Here is a 17,726-nt window from a genome sequence, read left to right as displayed (position 1 = left end):
TATAATCTCTTCTCCATTGTTCAGATATATTTTCATTTCATTTCCTGCCATTATCTCCAGTTATCATCCCTTTCATTGTAATGATGCTGAGCACACACACAGGTGTCACCCCCATGAGGGGTCAGTCTACAGGTGAATGATAAGATGTTTAGCAGGGGCACATTACTGTCTTTGCCACACTTTGGCGCGCGCGCGTTGCATTCCTGCAGCCCATTTAAAAGGAATTGCGTCCTTGAGCCAGCCATACACTAGCCAGCCATACACATCCCATCATGTCTCTGCCTCTGGGGGTCATGCCTGGGCTGTCAGGGTCTTGCAATGCCTCATGGGACTTTTAGTTCCACCACAGCTGGAGTGCTGTGGTTGCTTACCCCTGGTGGAGTGTAAAGCAGTGGTAGGCAAACTCCGGCCTTCCAGCTGTGGTAGAACTACAAGTCCCATGAGGCATTGTAAGACTCTGACAGCCACAGGCATGACCCCCAGAGGCAGAGGCATGATGGAGTTTGTAGTTACATCACAGCCTGAGGGCTGCCTACCCCTGCCTTAGAGCAATGGTGTGGCATTAAAAATGAATGGCATTGCAATGCAGCAAGACATCACGTGCATCATTGAGCATTAGGGCTCATTCACACTAGAATCGGCAGGCACGTACAGCTCAGTGCTCCGTGCAGGGCTGTATCGGGCAGCTCCCGGGAAGGACAGGTGCTGCGTGTGATTAGTACGCAGCCCCTGTCCTTTTCTATGGGAGTACGCGGCCGTACGCCGCCCTATGCTCACCCGCACTGCACGTCCGTGCGGGTGCAGGTGAGCGTACTGGTACGCTGACAGGATGGATCCTGTCTACGTCCGAGTCCGGACACCCGCACGGACGTGCACTTGGGGGTGAGCATAGGGCGGCGAACGGTTTTACCGCGCGTTCACAAAGCACAGATGTGGAACGCGCTTATGTTGCCATTACTAGTTGATGGCACCCCAAACGCAGATGAGCAAATTCGTTTTTTTCCCCACACAGGACACATGTTGCAAAATATGTGACATGTATCTCCCACACTTGGCGCGCATCCAGGGACCCAGTGAAATCAATGGGGAACGGCGCCAAACATGGAAAAAAAATGCTTGTGAACGTGCGGGAGGTGCATCACCGAGACAAACGTTCCCTCTACACCCAGGTGTGAGTGAGGGCTACCCGTTGTCACCAGGACAACAAATCCCCCACTGGGTACACCTGTTCTGGTGACAATAGTCACCCATTTTGTAGACATTTCCTCTCACTTCCTGTTGTGTCTACGGGAAAGGAAGTGAAGGAAATCTCCCCAATGGGGCACTGACAAACTGGCCGGGGGGTTACCGTATAGTGATAGAGAACCCGGTGGGAGAAACCACAGCGCTTAGCGGGGGGACGAGGCAATGGATACACCCGGAAGATTGGAGTCACCGTCATTTCTTGCATGGAAACTCGGGTCACTTTAACCCCACAAGGACAAAGGGCAAAGTTCAGCAAGACGCAGCAATCCACCTGCAAACATTTCCCACAGACACAACTGCGATAAAATAAAATCTGACGTCTCATCGCACTTTGCCCTGCGTCATTTCACTGCATGCTGCCTCAGTGATTAAGGTTTATGGTGTGAACCGGCCCTGAAGCTGACCTCCAGGCAAACAAATGAAATACATATATGGGAGATGTTTCGCCTGCATGATGATTTAGATTCTGCCCATCCAGTTCTGAGATTTACACTGCTACACAGCACAGCCCTGGCTGGCAGACAACAGGACCTGATTTTTCTGTGCTGCAGTTCAATAACCCTTATAGGTTTTGTCCCAGCCCCAGCTGTGATTGGACAGTGAAAGGAGAAGCGGCTTTACAGTTATAAGCTATATAGCTCCACTGCAGGGGTTAAGAAAATGTTTCCCTGGATTTTTGCTTTAAAGAGTACCTGTCAGCACAGCAAACATTAAAATCCACATGAAACCTCCAGGTGCCTGTAGTTCAGGTCTAGTGCTCTGCAGAGCACCCCAGAAATGCTCCTGTGTTCACCCCTTCTGTCTACCTCTTCCATGCCGTAGGGTAGGAGGAGGGAGGGAGCTGACAACATGACTGCTTATCAGAGCCTTCCCATAGTGCTCAGGGAATCTTTTGTCATGTAGAAAATATATATATCTATATCTATATCTATATATATATATATATATAGATATATATATACACAGTATATAGATATTGCAAGACATCAGCAATGATCTTAGAGAAGCAATTGTCACTGCCCATCAGTCTGGGAAGGTTATAAGGACATTTCCAATGCAAAGTCCATCGTTCTACAGATCATATGCACAACTGTACATTGTATTTCCCATAGATACATTATACTTCCTATAGATGTGACTGGTTGTTTTTGTGTCAGGATGGTAGACTGGAGCCATGGTCAGGATGGCAGACGGGACCTTGGTCAGGATGGCAGATGGGAGCCATAGTCAGGATGGCAGACGGGAGCCATGGTCAGGATGGTGGTCAGGATGGTGGTCAGGCTGATGGACAGGAACCATGGTCAGGAGGTTGGACGGGAGTCTTGGATCGGGTGGTCTATGGGAGCCCTAGTCTGGAATGGATGGTGGACTGGATGACGGACGTGAGCCATGGTCAGGATGGTAGACGGGAGCCATGGTCAGGATGGCAGACGGGAGCCATGGTCAGGATTAGACATGTGCGATTCGTTTCGTTCCGAATCGAAATTCGGACGAATTTTCGGCAATTCGGACATTCGGATGTATCCGAATTCCGAATCCGAATTGACTTTCCCACCCGAATCCTGAAAAACGAAATAACACAAATCCGAATTTAAAACGAAACGAAACTAAACGAATTTTTTGGCAGTGCACATGTCTAGTCAGGATGACGGACAGGAGCCATGGTCAGGATTAGACATGTGCGATTCGTTTCGTTCCGAATCGAAATTCGGACGAATTTTCGGCAATTCGGACATTCGGATGTATCCGAATTCCGAATCCGAATTGACTTTCCCACCCGAATCCTGAAAAACGAAATAACACAAATCCGAATTTAAAACGAAACGAAACTAAACGAATTTTTTGGCAGTGCACATGTCTAGTCAGGATGACGGACAGGAGCCATGGTCAGGAGGGTGGACGGGAGTCTTGGTCAGGGTGGGGGATGGGAGCCATGGTCAGGATGGTGGATGGGAGTCTTGGTCAGGATGGTGGACAGGAATCATGGTCAGGATCGTGGACTGGATGACGGACGGGAGCCATGGTCAGGATGATGGACTGGATGACGGACGGGAGCCATGGTCAGGATGATGGACTGGATGACGGACGGGAGCCATAGTCAGGATGATGGACTGGATGACGAACGGGAGCCATAGTCAGGAAGGTGGATGGGAGCCATGGTCAGGAGAGTGGACGGGAGCTATGGTCAGGAAGGTGGACAGGAGCCGTGGACGGGAGTCTTGGTCAGAATGGTGGACGGGAGTCTTGGTCAGGATGGTGGACGGGAGCCAAGGTCAGGATGGTGGACGGGAGCCAAGGTCAGGATGATGGACAAGAGCCAAGGTCAGGATGGTGGACAAGAGCCAAGGTCAGGATGGTGGACGGGAGCCACGGCCAGGATGGCGGATGGGAGTCTTGGCAGGATGGTGGATGGGAGCCATGGTCAGGATGGCAGACGGAATCTATGGTCAGGATGGTGGACTGGATGACGGACGGGAGCCATGGTCAGGATGGTGGACTGGATGATGGACGGGAGCCATAGTCAAGAAGGTGGATGGAAGCCAAGGTCAGGAGAGTGGATGGGAGCTATGGTCAGGAAGGTGGACGGGAGCCGTGGACGGGAATCTTGGTCAGGATGGTGGATGGGAGCCATGGTCAGGATGGCGGACGGGATGGTGGATAAGAGCCATGGTCAAGATGGTGGACGGGATCTATGGTCAGGATGGTTGATGGGAGCCAAGGTCAGGATGGCGGATGGGATCTATGGTCAGGATGGTGGATGGGAGCCATGGTCAGGATGGCGGACGGAATCTATGGTCAGGAAAGTGGATGGGAGCTATGGTCAGGAAGGTGGACGGGAGCCATGGTCAGGATGGCGGATTGGATGATGGACGGGAGCCATAGTCAAGAAGGTGGATGGAAGCCAAGGTCAGGAGAGTGGATGGGAGCTATGGTCAGGAAGGTGGACGGGAGCCGTGGACGGGAATCTTGGTCAGGATGGTGGATGGGAGCCATGGTCAGGATGGCGGACGGGATCTATGGTCAGGATGGTAGATGGGAGCCATGGTCAGGATAGCGGACAGAATCCATGGTCAGGATGGTGGATGGGAGCCATGGTCAGGATAGCGGATGGGATCTATGGTCAGGATGGTGGACGGGAGCCATGGTCAGGATGTTATTTTAGAGCTGCCAGTCATTGTCCTCGTCTTTCACCTCTCCATCCTCTGTCTCTGTCACACATTATAATAGGATTAGCTTTAAGTGGACACAACAAACACCTCACCGTCCTCCCTGTTTATCCAACACCCGAGGAGACAATACATGGGAACTGTGGGATGTAATGACAGAACATCCCGGAATATTGTACCGTTGTCCTCCTTGAGAGCCCGGCCAACTAGTGGAGTATAGACAAGGACAACATGGCTGCCACGTATGAACTGACAGAGATATTGGCCACTTAGAAAAATGTATTTTAATTTTTTTGGGGGATTTTTTTAAAGCCCAATTTCAGCCCAAACATTTAATTTTGTTTCAAAAAGAAGACTCACCATACACGTTACAATCTGACCATACAACCTCAGATTTACCAAAGCGGTGTACTATGAGGGCCAACCTAATCTATCCAATCAGGCGGGCCCTTGTACTACAGACTTGTTGGAAGATCTAAAAGACATTGTACAATCAGATTGTAATGTACATGGGGAGTATTCCTTCACTTCCTGCCAGGACTGAAAGTGATGGGAAATCTCACCAATGGGCACACAGACATTTTAACCTGGGTCCTCCAGCTGTTGTGGAACTACAAGTCCCATGAGGCATTGCAAGACCTTGACAGCCACAGGCATGACTCCTGGAGGTAGAGGCATGATAGGATTTGTACTTTCCTCACAGCTGGAGGACTGAGGTTGCCTACCCCTGGGTTAGAACCTCACTGAAAATGCTAATTGTCTGATGTCTATCTGTTCCAATGGCTTTAACACTTTGAATCATCGAACTCGAACCAGTATGAAGATTTTAGTCTAATCCAAAAACATTTTTTTTTTTGTTTGTTTTGGGTAGACTAAGGAAGGGAGGGGGGGGGGGAGAACAGCTTTTTTCTGGGGGGGGGGGGGGGGGGTAGAACATTTTTTTTCTTTTGCCATGTATGTCACATTGAAGAGATTTCCCCTTACTTCCTGTCCAATAGCCACAACAGGAAGTGACAGGAAAACCCTTAAAAGAGAGAGAAATCCCTGGCGGCCACCAGAACTAGTGTCCGCCGCCCCCCCCCAATCTATTCCTGTTCTGGTGACAACCCAAAATGTGGGATTTTCCTTCACATTCAGTGATAACGGTCACTGAGACACATAGAGAGGGTGAATCTCCCTAATGGGGACACAGACAGCAAATAAGAAACTGACAGGGGATCTATTCCCTCCATTCTTTTGGCTTCAGCACGCATGCTTGCTCCAGATCAGTGGCTTTCAAAGTACCCAGAGGCAGCCAGGCAGTTGGCATGTTCAAAAAGTGGTCAGGAATGGCTTTTTTTCCCCCAATACGGGTGGGTTTGGGGGGTGAAAGCATGGAATAGAACAACATCATATTGACCACTTTCATTGAAGCACCTCATAAGAAGACGTGATGTTGTCCTTTCAGCCTCACATCCTGCAGTGGAAGACGAGAGGAGTCACAGAAATCTTTTGTTCTCTGCCTGGAACTGTGTGTCGCTCTGGGGCTCCCTCCTGTGCTTTGTATGAGAGTAATTAGGCAGAAAAATCAAAACATAGGAGGGGCGGAGGGACGGGTGATGAGGAAGGAAGGCGACGGCGGGTCTGAGTGACCTAAGCCCCGAACAGGAGACCCCGAGTGGATGATTGTACAGGTAAGCCCCTCATTCAGAAGAGAAAATCCCCCCCCCCCTCCGGAAGACCACAAGTTGCAGTAGCCCAGACCAACCCACCAGACCTCAGTTTAATAACGTCGCATTGGTGAATCTTCCTTATTAAGTGGTAGTTATAATTGGCAATAGGGATCAGTTTCTGCTTTGCTTTTATGTGACCGCATGGGGAACCCATCTACAATGTACATCAACCCTTAGGAATCCTGTATACAGCAACCTCTTATTGATCCTGCACTGAGGGGGGTCGGGGGTTATGCAATAAGGCAAAGTTCAGTGTCTCAGAACAACCAATCAGTAGAGGTCTTTATTCTCACGGCTCTTCTAAGCCATCATCTATGCCAAGCATAAGGTCCTTACCCCCCCGTCCCATAGCAATGGCTTTAAATTGCCATAGGCAAACATGCAGATGCTTGCAAATGGCGCTGATGCTTCCGGGTGGCACTGGTGAAGCTACCATGCCTCCTGGGCAGAGTTGGGAGTTTGAAATCCTATAAGAACGCACCCTTGCAATGGGCAATGCATTCTCGTAGCATTTCTGACAGAGATCCATTCACAGACCTTGTTAAAGGAAATGTGAATGGATGACGTGGCTGTGCAGGTGAAGCCATGAGGAGCCAGGTGATCACGCCGCACTGTAAAAGGATACCAAGTATCTATACATGGATATTGATCACACAGCACAATATGATTCCGATAATGATCACACCGCGCTGTATAAGGATACCAGGTCTCTATACATGGATATTGATCACACCGCACCATACGATACCGATAATGATCACACCGCGCTGTATAAGGATACCATGTCTCTATACATGGATAATGATCACACCTCACTGTATAATAACGCTGAATGTTGCACTCCGATAATAACCACAAAACACAGATTTGTATAAAGAAAATGTATTACTCCGCTCCCAGAGCACTACAGTTTTATTTGGGGAAAAGGGAGGTATATCAGCGATACCCTGAAACTACATTGGTGTCATGCTTACTTATTGATCTATAGTGCAGCATTCAAGATGCATTAGTGAAAATATGAAGAGACAAAATGATCAAGGAGATATAAAGAAACCGAGATACACAAACACACAAACAGACGACAAGGAGATCAGAGTGAGATGTACATGTTTGGGTCCCCAAATTCCAGAAACAATAAATAGACCCTCCACAAAAAAAAAAAATTAAAATAAATGGTGGGGGTGACAGGTTTTCGGAGGGGTAAAACCTGGGCTGTCAGTCAGAGGGATGTCCATCTGTCTTGCTTGCCTCTGTAGTGTTTGTGAAACGGTGTGAAGGTAACCCGCCCGGCATCCCAAGACCTCACTTCCCGCTTGGCGGTGTGTGCGGCTCCAGTAGAAGGTTAGAGAATGTGTTGACATTTTCCGCCCCCCTAACTTCATGTGGGAGAAGGGGGAGCTTCACGATGTGGAAATCTTCATACAGGTCCTCCATCTTAGAGAGAAGGAGAGAGAGAAAAAATGAGAAAGAGAGAGGAGAAGGAGAGGGGGAAAGAGAGAGGAGAAGGAGAGGGGGAAAGAGAGAGGAGAAGGAGAGGGGGAAAGAGAGAGAAGAAGGAGAGGGGGAAAGAGAGAGAGAAGAAGGAGAGGGGGAAAGAGAGAGAAGAAAGAGAGAGAGAGAAAGAGAGAGAAGAAAGAGAGAGAGAAAGAGAGAGAAGAAAGAGAGAGAGAAAGAGAGAGAGAGAGAGAGAGAGAGAGAGAGAGAAAGAGAGAGAGAAAGAGAGAGAGAAAGCTAGAGAAAGAGAGAGAGAGAGAAAGAGAGAGAGAAAGAAAGAAAGAAAGGAGAGAGAGAGAGAGAGAGAGAAAGGGTCGGGGGTGTAAAAGGGTAAAGAGGAAGCACAAAGGGGAAGACATGAGACACAGAACAAGGTAATTATATAAAAGGGGAAAGAGACATATTCGTATTGTTATTACAGGTTTCTTTTCTAAGGGTGCCACATTGTGGCCCTTGTGTGATACTACAGGAGGGGGCCTGCCCTTTACAGGAACGCCATTAGCAGAAATGGAAATACCACATTCACATTCCTATATCTGCAAGTTTTAATTTTAAAACAAATCTGCCCTCACTGGTGTAGTTTTCATATTGCTCTAAACGCAGATTATTTATAGTTCTTTTATATAAACTGTCACTTTTGTTTTTAGGTAAATGATATCAGACGCCACCAAACAGTTTAAAGCTGCCTCCCCAGGGGACAAAGTGCATGTAGCACTTCCAATCTTTCTGTAGCTCTACCAAACTTTGTAAGTGGTGTTGTTCCTGAGACAGCGCATCCCCACTCCACCCACTGCTGGCCGACCACGTATCTAGCAAAAGGACATATTTAATGAGCGGCAAGTGACAGTGCTCACCTCGGGCCCCAGGCTCTTCTATGATACAACCGACATCACGTGGTACGAAAAGGGGAGGTGAGGTGTCAGACACCCAGTGCCCCTATTCCACCCTCTCTGTCTTTATAAGCAGTGATAGGCTCAGCTGGATTGCTGGGTAGTGGATCCAGCTAGTCCTGCTTGAAAAGAAAGGCATTGAGTTTGTCTTTAAAATCAAGCAGCTCTCCCTTTCCCCTATTAAACACCAGATGCCCCGCCACTGACTATCCCCCATCCATGACATACCTGGTCCAGGTATTTCGACTGGATCTTGTGTCGGGCCTCGCACATCCGGCATGGCCTCTCAGGGTCAGGAAACACCAGCTGGTTCACTATGATGTTATGAGTATCTATCTTACATTTCGCCAGTTCCTGGATCAATCGCTCGGTCTCGTACAGGGACAGGAACTCGGCAATACAAACGCAGATGAAGGTCGTCTGCTCCTGTATGGAGGGATGTAGTACCAGTCAGCCATAGCATGAGGCGTTATGTATATTACAGTATTTAAAGTTCTCTCCTATCCTCTGCTGTATAATAATCCAGAAGCAACAGTTCATAAATTGCATAAAGCAAATCATTCACAACAAATCATATAATAAAATCTGCAGCGCTTATATCATTAGGAATATATCTCTATCATTAAAGTGCATATATCAGTTGTAAAATTCTTAAAGTTCAAAAGAACACACCCACATTATATAGATGTATATATCTATAGACAGATATCTATCTATCTATAGATAGATAGATAGATATAGATCTATAGATATTTTAGGGATGCACCCATATATCGGCTGCCGAAACATATCGGCCGAAAATGGCACTTTAATGCCGAAAGTGCCATTTTCCTGCCGATACCGCGGCACATCCATTCTTTCTTTCCTCCCCGCTGGGCGCTGCTCTGTGTCCCAGCGGGGAGGAAAGAAACTGCGATAGTCGGCCAAGCGCTGTTTGCGGCCGGCGTCTCCTCCCACACCATTCAGCCTCCTATCACAGTCCAGCAAAGCGGTGTGTGGGCGGAGACAGCCCGCGCTGTCATAGGAGGCTGGGCTTTCCTCCCGCCCCGCTCGCTCAGCCTCCAGCGACAGCGTGTCAGAGAGGAGAGCGGGTACATACACTCAGCGTTCAGTGATGGCTGAGTGTTTGTAGATAATTGAGGACATGGTATGTGTACTATATCCTCAATTATAAATGAATGGGAAGTGATCTACATCACCTCTACATCACTTCCCGTCCATTCATGATTGTGGTTATAGTAAACATACCATGTTCTCATGTTATGAATGACCAGGAACACTCACAAAGGATTCCTGTTCATTGATAACAGGGGACACAGAAAAAGAGATAGGACTCGTGTCCTCAATCTCTTTTTCTATTTTTTTTGCTTTGCATGTAATGAGTCTATCTCATATATTAGTTTCACCTTTTAAGTTGCATTAGTGAAATAAATGAACTTTGCACGATATTCTAATTAATCGAGTTTCACCTGTATAGACACACACACACATTTTATTCCAGACTTCTCGCCATCTAAAATTATGTTTCTAGTACAAACCATGGAAACCTTACATAAGGGTCACTAAAGGGTTAAATAGAAATAGATTTTATTTTTAAAAAAATTAACAAATAAGGGTATCTTTAAATGATGTCACATGCAGATCAAAGGTCACACCTTTCATCTATATATGAATGAAATAGTCAATACATTGATTTCATTGTATTTACTCCATGACACTTCCAGACTACAAGTGTCATTTTACATTCTGACAGCCGCTCCTGCTGTGTAATACAAAGCAATTCCCGGCTGTCATTTTGACATCTGCTATTTGCGGCAGGGGAATGGTAGCTGGACATAAGAGATGCGCCCTACATAGTTTCTAGGACATATCTCTTATGTTCAACATTCTCAAGTGCTTCAGCACCTTCATAACACTGTTGCATATTTTGTACTGAAGATTAATAATAACTCCAATGTCCTCCATCACACCGGCCGCCGTTACAGATCTTACCGGGTCTTTGAACTGTTCGCTGACCGATCGGATGACAGGGAGAGTCTCTTCTAACTTGGAAGCAAGCTGGTCAGCGTTCATGTCCCCAAGTCCCAGCATGTTGCACATCTGAAGAGAGGAAAGAGAGGAGGTGAATGGAGGGGCAGGTTGGGATTAATATGACACTAAACTCCAGAGCCAAGTTGTAAAAATACATTCAAGAATCATAACCAGCAACATAAATGTATCTTATTTCTAGGAATGCACCGAAACTAGTATAGGTGTGGATACCAAGTATGTGGGCGAGTGCTCGTACTCACCCAAATGCTCCGATACCGGAACTTCCGGTCAGAGGAAATCCTGGCCGGCAGTGCCGTGGGGGAACATGGAGCCGGCTTCCCGGGCAATCAGGAAGCCAGGTGGCGAGTAATGACCCGCCTCCTGGCTTCCCGATTGCCTGGGAAGCCAGTTTGCCTGCCAATCAGCATGGAGCAGCCCGAACAGCCGGCTCGATGCTGAATGGCTGGGAAGGCGGCTTTCCAGCCAATCACAAATCGAGCCGGCCAAACAACATAGAGCCGGCTTCCCAGGCAATCAGGAAGCCGGGCGGCATGTCATTCTCCGATGCGTGGATTCCTGATTGCCCGGGAAGCCGGCTCTATGCCAGCGGAAGCGCAGCTATTGGTACTCGGTATCAGCGAGTACCGAAAGCATAATATTGGTACTCATACTCGATACCGAAAAACCGGCATCAGTGCATGCCTAGTTATTTGTGTATCACTAGGCTGTAGATCCTCAAATCATCTCTGAATTGGTGCCGACACTGTCCTTCCTTCTGGAGGGTGGCTACTTTTGTTCCCCATGGTCCCTGTGTGTGTTGCAAAGTAGTCACCGCTCCAAGCTCGCCCCTGTGATGGACTACAATCTCAATACAAATGAGTACACTAAACATGAGATTGTAGTCCATCACGCACTGCAAGGGTTAACTGCTCGTTATGGCTGAATTAAAGTAGATCTACTCACCTGATCCTCGATCATGCCTGGCTGCTAGAACAATCCCCACAGCCTCTTTATCCCCTGTGCTCCGGCAGTCTAACGCAGGTCTATTCACCAGCATTAGACATGAGGGTGCCGAGGAACACACCACAGTCAGAGCGGCGGGGGAAGAGAGGGGAGCGCTGACTGCCACAGGATTCGGGATCAGGTACGCATATCTTCTCTATTCCAGTTAACGCTTGCAGTGCCGGAGTAACCCTACTACAAGGGTTCATTTTGTTAATTGGGTCTTTATCTGCATCAACCTTCCCAGTCCTCGCTCCACAATGGTTGGAAAGTTAAGAAGTCGCAGTGTGTGCCCTGTAGGAGCCGTGTCGAAGACCACTACCGAGAAGTTCATCCCTTTCACCAGCCTACAGAGAGAGAGAGCATGTGTCACAGACTCGCATAAGGACACCAAAAGTACAGCGTGCCTACTGCAGAGTGGGCTGCCATAGAAGACTCCTGACTTCACTTGCTGCATTCTTGATTTGGGTTCCCATATCGGACCCCGTGCCCCTCTGGAGAACCCCGATTAAAAGTTATACTCACCCCATCTTCTGAGCCGGGTGACTGCTCCTTCCCCTCCAGCGGTCTAAGGTCCTGTGAGCCATCGCGTTCTATATACAGTGTATAGGACACGAGGGACATACCAACTTTGCAGCAAAGGAGAAGACAGGCTGGAGGGAGCTCTGTCACGGCCGGCTCAGAGGATCGGGTGAGTATAACTTTGTTATTTTCCTCCCTAGACCAAAACAAGTACTGAAAGGAGATCTATGAGGTGAGTGATTTCCACTCATCCTCATAGTTAGAGACGTTGTGTGACAAAGAAGCTGTCACAGGTCGGCTCTATTGATGGGGAAGTGAGCAGAAACATGCACCGATCCGCTCACTTCCCCATCCTCTCTACTGTTGGTCACGGCTCCCCGCAGGGATTCCCCCCTCCCCTCTAGCGCTGAGTGGAGGAACGAACGGGGAGGGGGCGGGCACAGCTGGCTTTGGCTCTACATAGGTAGAGCCAGCTGTCACTTACACAGCTGTGTGGATCTCGACAGCGGCTTCGGCGCTCTTAGCACATAGCGGGCAATAGCCTGCTATATATTGAGCTTTGGGTCACAGGATGACACTAGTATATGTCCTCCTGTGACCCTTAGGAGAGCTATGGGGAAAAACACTTACCCCATAGTTCTCTTTTAACGTTTGCAGTGTGCGTATAGCCCCACTGCACGGGATAATGAAAAATGTGCTCGGAGTTCTTCTTTAAGCGATCATAGTATCACAAAAAGAAGACCCTGCGTGCTCTCGAAATGTCACTTTCTTTTGTGTGCCCATGCCTTTATCAGGCAACATGTGACCCCGAATATGGGTGTGACATAAAACATGGTCACAAAGGTCAATTTAGCCTTTTAGAAAACGGAAAACCTTTAATAATGGCCGCCCCATGGTTGATCCATCCTCCCCTCAGTCACTGCGTCTGTAAGGGTGACGTCCGGTTCTGAGACGGTGGACGATGACGTCTCGCTTTGATATTTTTGCTCACCTCATCACCTCTGCGTAACTCATCGCCTCGTCTATCCCCGGAAAGGCGCTCATGGCTTCCTGCATCATCTTCTTGCCCATGCTGAGCATGTTGTCCTCCTCAAATATCTCGTCCGGCAGCTCAGCCACTCCCAGGCTGGGATCAATCTCCTGCACAGGCCAGACACATGTACATACGATTCATCATTTATCATTACAGGGAGGTATTCATGAAAAACATGTCACCGGCCTTCTGTCACTTCCTGGTGACACAGAGACTCACAGACCAGGGATGGGCCACATAGGATTCAGGTGAGGTCTGTGGCATTGCAATGCATGTGGTCTGACAGCTCTGTAGATGTGAACACGGACTGAATGATATGAAGTTTGATATTATAAACTATTAACTTTTTTTATAAAATACCTTTTTCACCACTTGCTGCATCTCAGTGCTGCAGATCTCCTGCACGCTCTTTGCGGCCGCATCTCTACATGCACTTTAGCTATGGCTGCGTTGGATTTCCTGATGGCAATTGGGTTTCCATTTACTTTCACCTGAAGCCAACCCTCCCGGTACCCGAAGCCAAGCCTACCCTCCAGCTACCCGTGCGGCCGCATCTCTACATGCACTTTAGCTATGGCTGCGTTGGATTTCCTGATGGCAATTGGGTTTCCATTTACTTTCACCTGAAGCCAACCCTCCCGGTACCCGAAGCCAAGCCTACCCTCCAGCTACCCGAAGCCAAGCCTACCCTCTAGCTACCCGAAGCCAAGCCTATCACACGCCTACCCTCCAGCTACCACACGCCTACCCTCCAGCTACCCAAAGCCAAGCCAACACTCCAGCTACCCAAAGCCAAGCCTACCCTCCAGCTACCCGAAGCCAAGCCTATCACACGCCTACCCTCCAGCTACCACACGCCAACCCTCCAGCTACCACACGCCTACCCTCCAGCTATCACACGCCTACCCTCCAGCTATCACACGCCTACCCTCCAGCTATCACACGCCTACCCTCCAGCTACCACACGCCTACCCTCCAGCTATCACACGCCAACCCTCCAGCTACCACACGCCAACCCTCCAGCTACCACACGCCTACCCTCCAGCTACCACAAGCCAACCTCCCGGCTTGAGGTTCCAGGTTAACATACTGGACCCACATTGCTTTGCCAAAAAATGTTCTGCGATGTATGGATTTGGGCCTGCCCAGACATTCCTTTCTGCCCAAACCCAGACATAAAGCCCCATCCTTAAAACTATGGGAGCAAGACCTACAGGAGTTCTTTAAAACTGTAAAACTCTTCCAAAAGAAAATCTAATTGTATTCCACGTGTATCTGTACAAAAAAGAAACCAATGGCACGTTTCTGCCTTACTCAGCCTTAGTAATGGCCGTATAAGACAGAAACGAGTCAGCTGTTGGTGATGGTGGAGGCAGTGTGATGCTTTGGGCAATGTTCTGCTGGGACACCTCGGATCCTTCATGTGGATGTTACTGCGACACGGACCACCCACCTAAACATTGTTACTGACCAAGTACCCCCCTTCGTGGAATAGGGATTCCCTGATGGCAGTTGTCTCTATAAGGAGGATAATGTGCCGTGCCACACTGCAAACATGGTTGAAGAATGGTTTGAGGAACACAACAATGAGTTTGAGGTGTTGACTTGGCCTCCAAATTCTCCAGATCTCAGTCCAATGGATCATCTGTGGGATGTGCTGGAGAAACAAGTCCGATCCATGGAGGCCGATCACCTCACAACTTACAGGACTTAAAGGATCTGCTACTGACGGCTCGGTGCCAGATACCACAGCACACCTTCAGAGGTCTAGTGGAGTCCATGTCTGGACGGGTCAGGAAAAGGGGGACCTGCTCAGTATTAGGCGGATGGCCATAATGTAATGGCTGATCAGTGTATGTATGTTTGTGAATGTCGTCATTTTTATTGTGTACCCCGGCTCGGAAGGCTCTTCTACAGGAACGATGGAGCGTGTGAGCAATGTTCTAGTCACATCAGAGACCAGAGTCCACTTACCATAGCAAAGAGGTTATCATAGCCGCGCACTTTGGTGGGGACCTTGGAGAACTTCTGGTCGAAGGCGTCGGAGATGTTGTGGGCGGGGTCTGTGGATATGATCAGCACGCTCTCCCGGATCCGAGACAACTGCACGGCCAGGCTACAGCTGAGGGGGACAGATGACAGATGCCGGTCACTTCCATATCCCCATGCAGGTATGACCTCATATACAGGAGAAGATATACATCTGCAGGAACCACGCTGCAATTAAAGTTCATGTAAAGCATGTTGCATGCGGAAGGATTAGAACCCATGCCGGGTTTTTACTGCCATTTGTGCCTACGCCGTCTGTCACCTTCACAAAAGTCAGTTCCCTGCAACCATGAGAAAACTGGGAGAGTGCACAAAGCCTGAAGCCGTATCGCAGGCATCCCCTGATCCCATTTGGTGTGCTAAAGTCAAAGGGTTAATGGAATGATGAGGCTGCAGCTTCCACTGTAACACTAAACTGGGTCAGCCACGCCACAAGGGAACACACACAAAGAGGCTCCTCTACATGTCCTCTGAGGCGAGTGATTGATGGAGGCTCCCGAAGCAACCTCAGGAGTTGCTGTCAATCACTTGCTTTGGAGAAGGAGCAGAGGCGTGTCTTCGGTGTGTCTGTCTAATCGCGTCCGTGCAGGCAGCACCCTCATGATGATCTGTAGTCCTCTCCTGAGATCTCCATAGGAACCTACAAGCCAAGGAGCCACCCTTAAACTGGAACGTAAGGGGCCAGCGACATATGTGGCACACACATCATTTCCTGTAACCACAGAGCTTACAATGGAAGGTCCTTATCTCACATACATGCAAGGGTCAATTCAGCCAGCATGTCTTTGAAGTGCGGGAGGAAACCGGAGTACCCGGAGGAAACACACGCGAGCATGGAGAGAACATGCAAACTCCATGCACATCGGGGCTGATTTTTAAACCATTCACACAGCTCTTTGCTGTGCAAATGAGCGCCGCCACACTGTATGGCCACTAGAGGGAGCTGAGGAGCATAGGACATTTCTGTGCTCCTCAGCTCCACCTGGTGGCTACATAGGGCTCTGCATCTAATTCGCACAGTGAACAGCTGTGTGAACGCTTTATAAATCAGGCCCAGAGGTTTAATATCATCTTAATTACTTCTCCTCGCCCCCCACAGGACAGTGCTTGAGCAACTCGCTGCTCAGGGACCAGGCAATGCATCCTGGGAGAGAAAGGAGGAGGTGAAATGCTCATGCCTGGAAGTACAAACTATTTTCTAGGGCTCGGACAAACACAGCAGCAGGGAAGCACAGGAAAGTGCAGATGGGCCCTCAAGAGGACCTGTCATGTGCTATGAATGCATAAAAGGGGCAGATTATCTTTAATTAATACTTGCTAGAGGCTTAGTGGTGGCCATGCTCAGACAGTGCCAGACCCATCCCCTGGAGGACAACATAAAATGCAAAAGCATGGATAGGACTAAACTCCCCAGCATGCCCTGACCACCATTTTTGCAATAATAAGCCCTCACGGGCAGGGCTCTCCTTACTCTTGTCTTGAATTGAATTGTGATTGTGATGTCTGCCCTATATTGTAAAGCGCTGTGCAAACTGTTGGCGCTATATAAATCCTGTATAATAATAATAATAATAAAAACAAGACTGCTGGCTCCCAGATGGTCTCTTATGTACTAACATGCCAATCATGTGCTGCCAATATGGGACTTGTAGTCCCACCTCCTCCCCGGCACAGCAGATGTGACTCCTACAGAGATGGTTTCTCCCACGCATCTCCCCACGAGCTGCTCAGTTGGTACAGTCCACCTACACCCAGCTCCTGCCCGGCCTACGCAGGACAGTCCACGCCGTTCACCTGCAGGTGGTCTTGCCCACTCCTCCTTTCCCTCCCACGAAGATCCAGCGGAGGGAGCGTTGCTCTATCACGTTGACCAGGGTAGGCTCCAACGGCTCCACATCTGGGGCATCTTCAAACTCCTCATCTACCGGCGCAGCCATGTTCGTTCAGACTCACGTGACCTCAACCAGCCAATCCACATAGAGCCGCGCTATCACATAGAGATGATAAGAGGCCCGTCCTCCGCTGTCACCGAGGCAGACCTTCCCTCTCGCTGAGTGGTCAGGCAGCATGTCAATCAATGTCACTTGCTTCATTTTCATAAAGCGGTGTCCTATTGGTGGACTTGCATAGCGGTTCTAATGGGGGGATAGGCCGGAGAAGGTGCCTATCAGAGTATAACACGTGACAAAAAAGAGTCCCGAACCGATCATTGGCTAAGGGCCGTGGAAGCACGCCTAGATACGTAGCCTGTGTTCTGATTGGAAGCATGCCTCCAAAAGGCGCGTGCCGATTGGCTATTTTTCCCGTCTTTCCTATCTTCTCGGCGACTCACGTAATTGCGTGACGTCGCCCTACGTGACGGCTTTGGCGGTATACCAGTGAGGGCGCCGGGCTCTTCTAAGGAGATACTGAGGTGGCCTCAAGATGGCGGAGGAGAGTCCACGGCTGGCGGCAGGGGAGGACAGTGAAGAGGAGGAGGACGGAGAGGAAGCCGCAGAGGCCCCGGCGCTAGAGAACAGTAAGAAGGTTGCTCCGAGACCCAAGGACGATAAAAAAGAAACCGCCGTCACCCCTGAACCCC

General features: G+C 49.1%; 1 protein-coding gene across 1 annotated transcript; it reads right to left on the bottom strand.

The window, feature by feature from the left end:
* Window positions 1-7,318: 7,318 nt before the first annotated feature.
* Window positions 7,319-17,155, bottom strand: ASNA1 (arsA arsenite transporter, ATP-binding, homolog 1 (bacterial)). Its single transcript, XM_018572741.1, is given in 7 exon segments — window positions 7,319-7,558; window positions 8,737-8,934; window positions 10,501-10,608; window positions 11,738-11,888; window positions 13,055-13,203; window positions 15,071-15,218; window positions 16,940-17,155. Coding segments are annotated over 7 exon segments (1,029 nt in total). The 5' UTR covers window positions 17,083-17,155; the 3' UTR covers window positions 7,319-7,426.
* Window positions 17,156-17,726: the final 571 nt, after the last annotated feature.

The sequence above is a fragment of the Nanorana parkeri genome, unplaced genomic scaffold (assembly GCF_000935625.1).
Source record: "Nanorana parkeri isolate BGI_ZX_2015 unplaced genomic scaffold, ASM93562v1 scaffold2117, whole genome shotgun sequence".
Lineage (NCBI taxonomy): Eukaryota > Metazoa > Chordata > Amphibia > Anura > Dicroglossidae > Nanorana > Nanorana parkeri.
The sequence above is the reverse complement of the archived record's forward strand: the minus strand, read 5'-3'. Positions and strand labels throughout refer to the sequence as shown.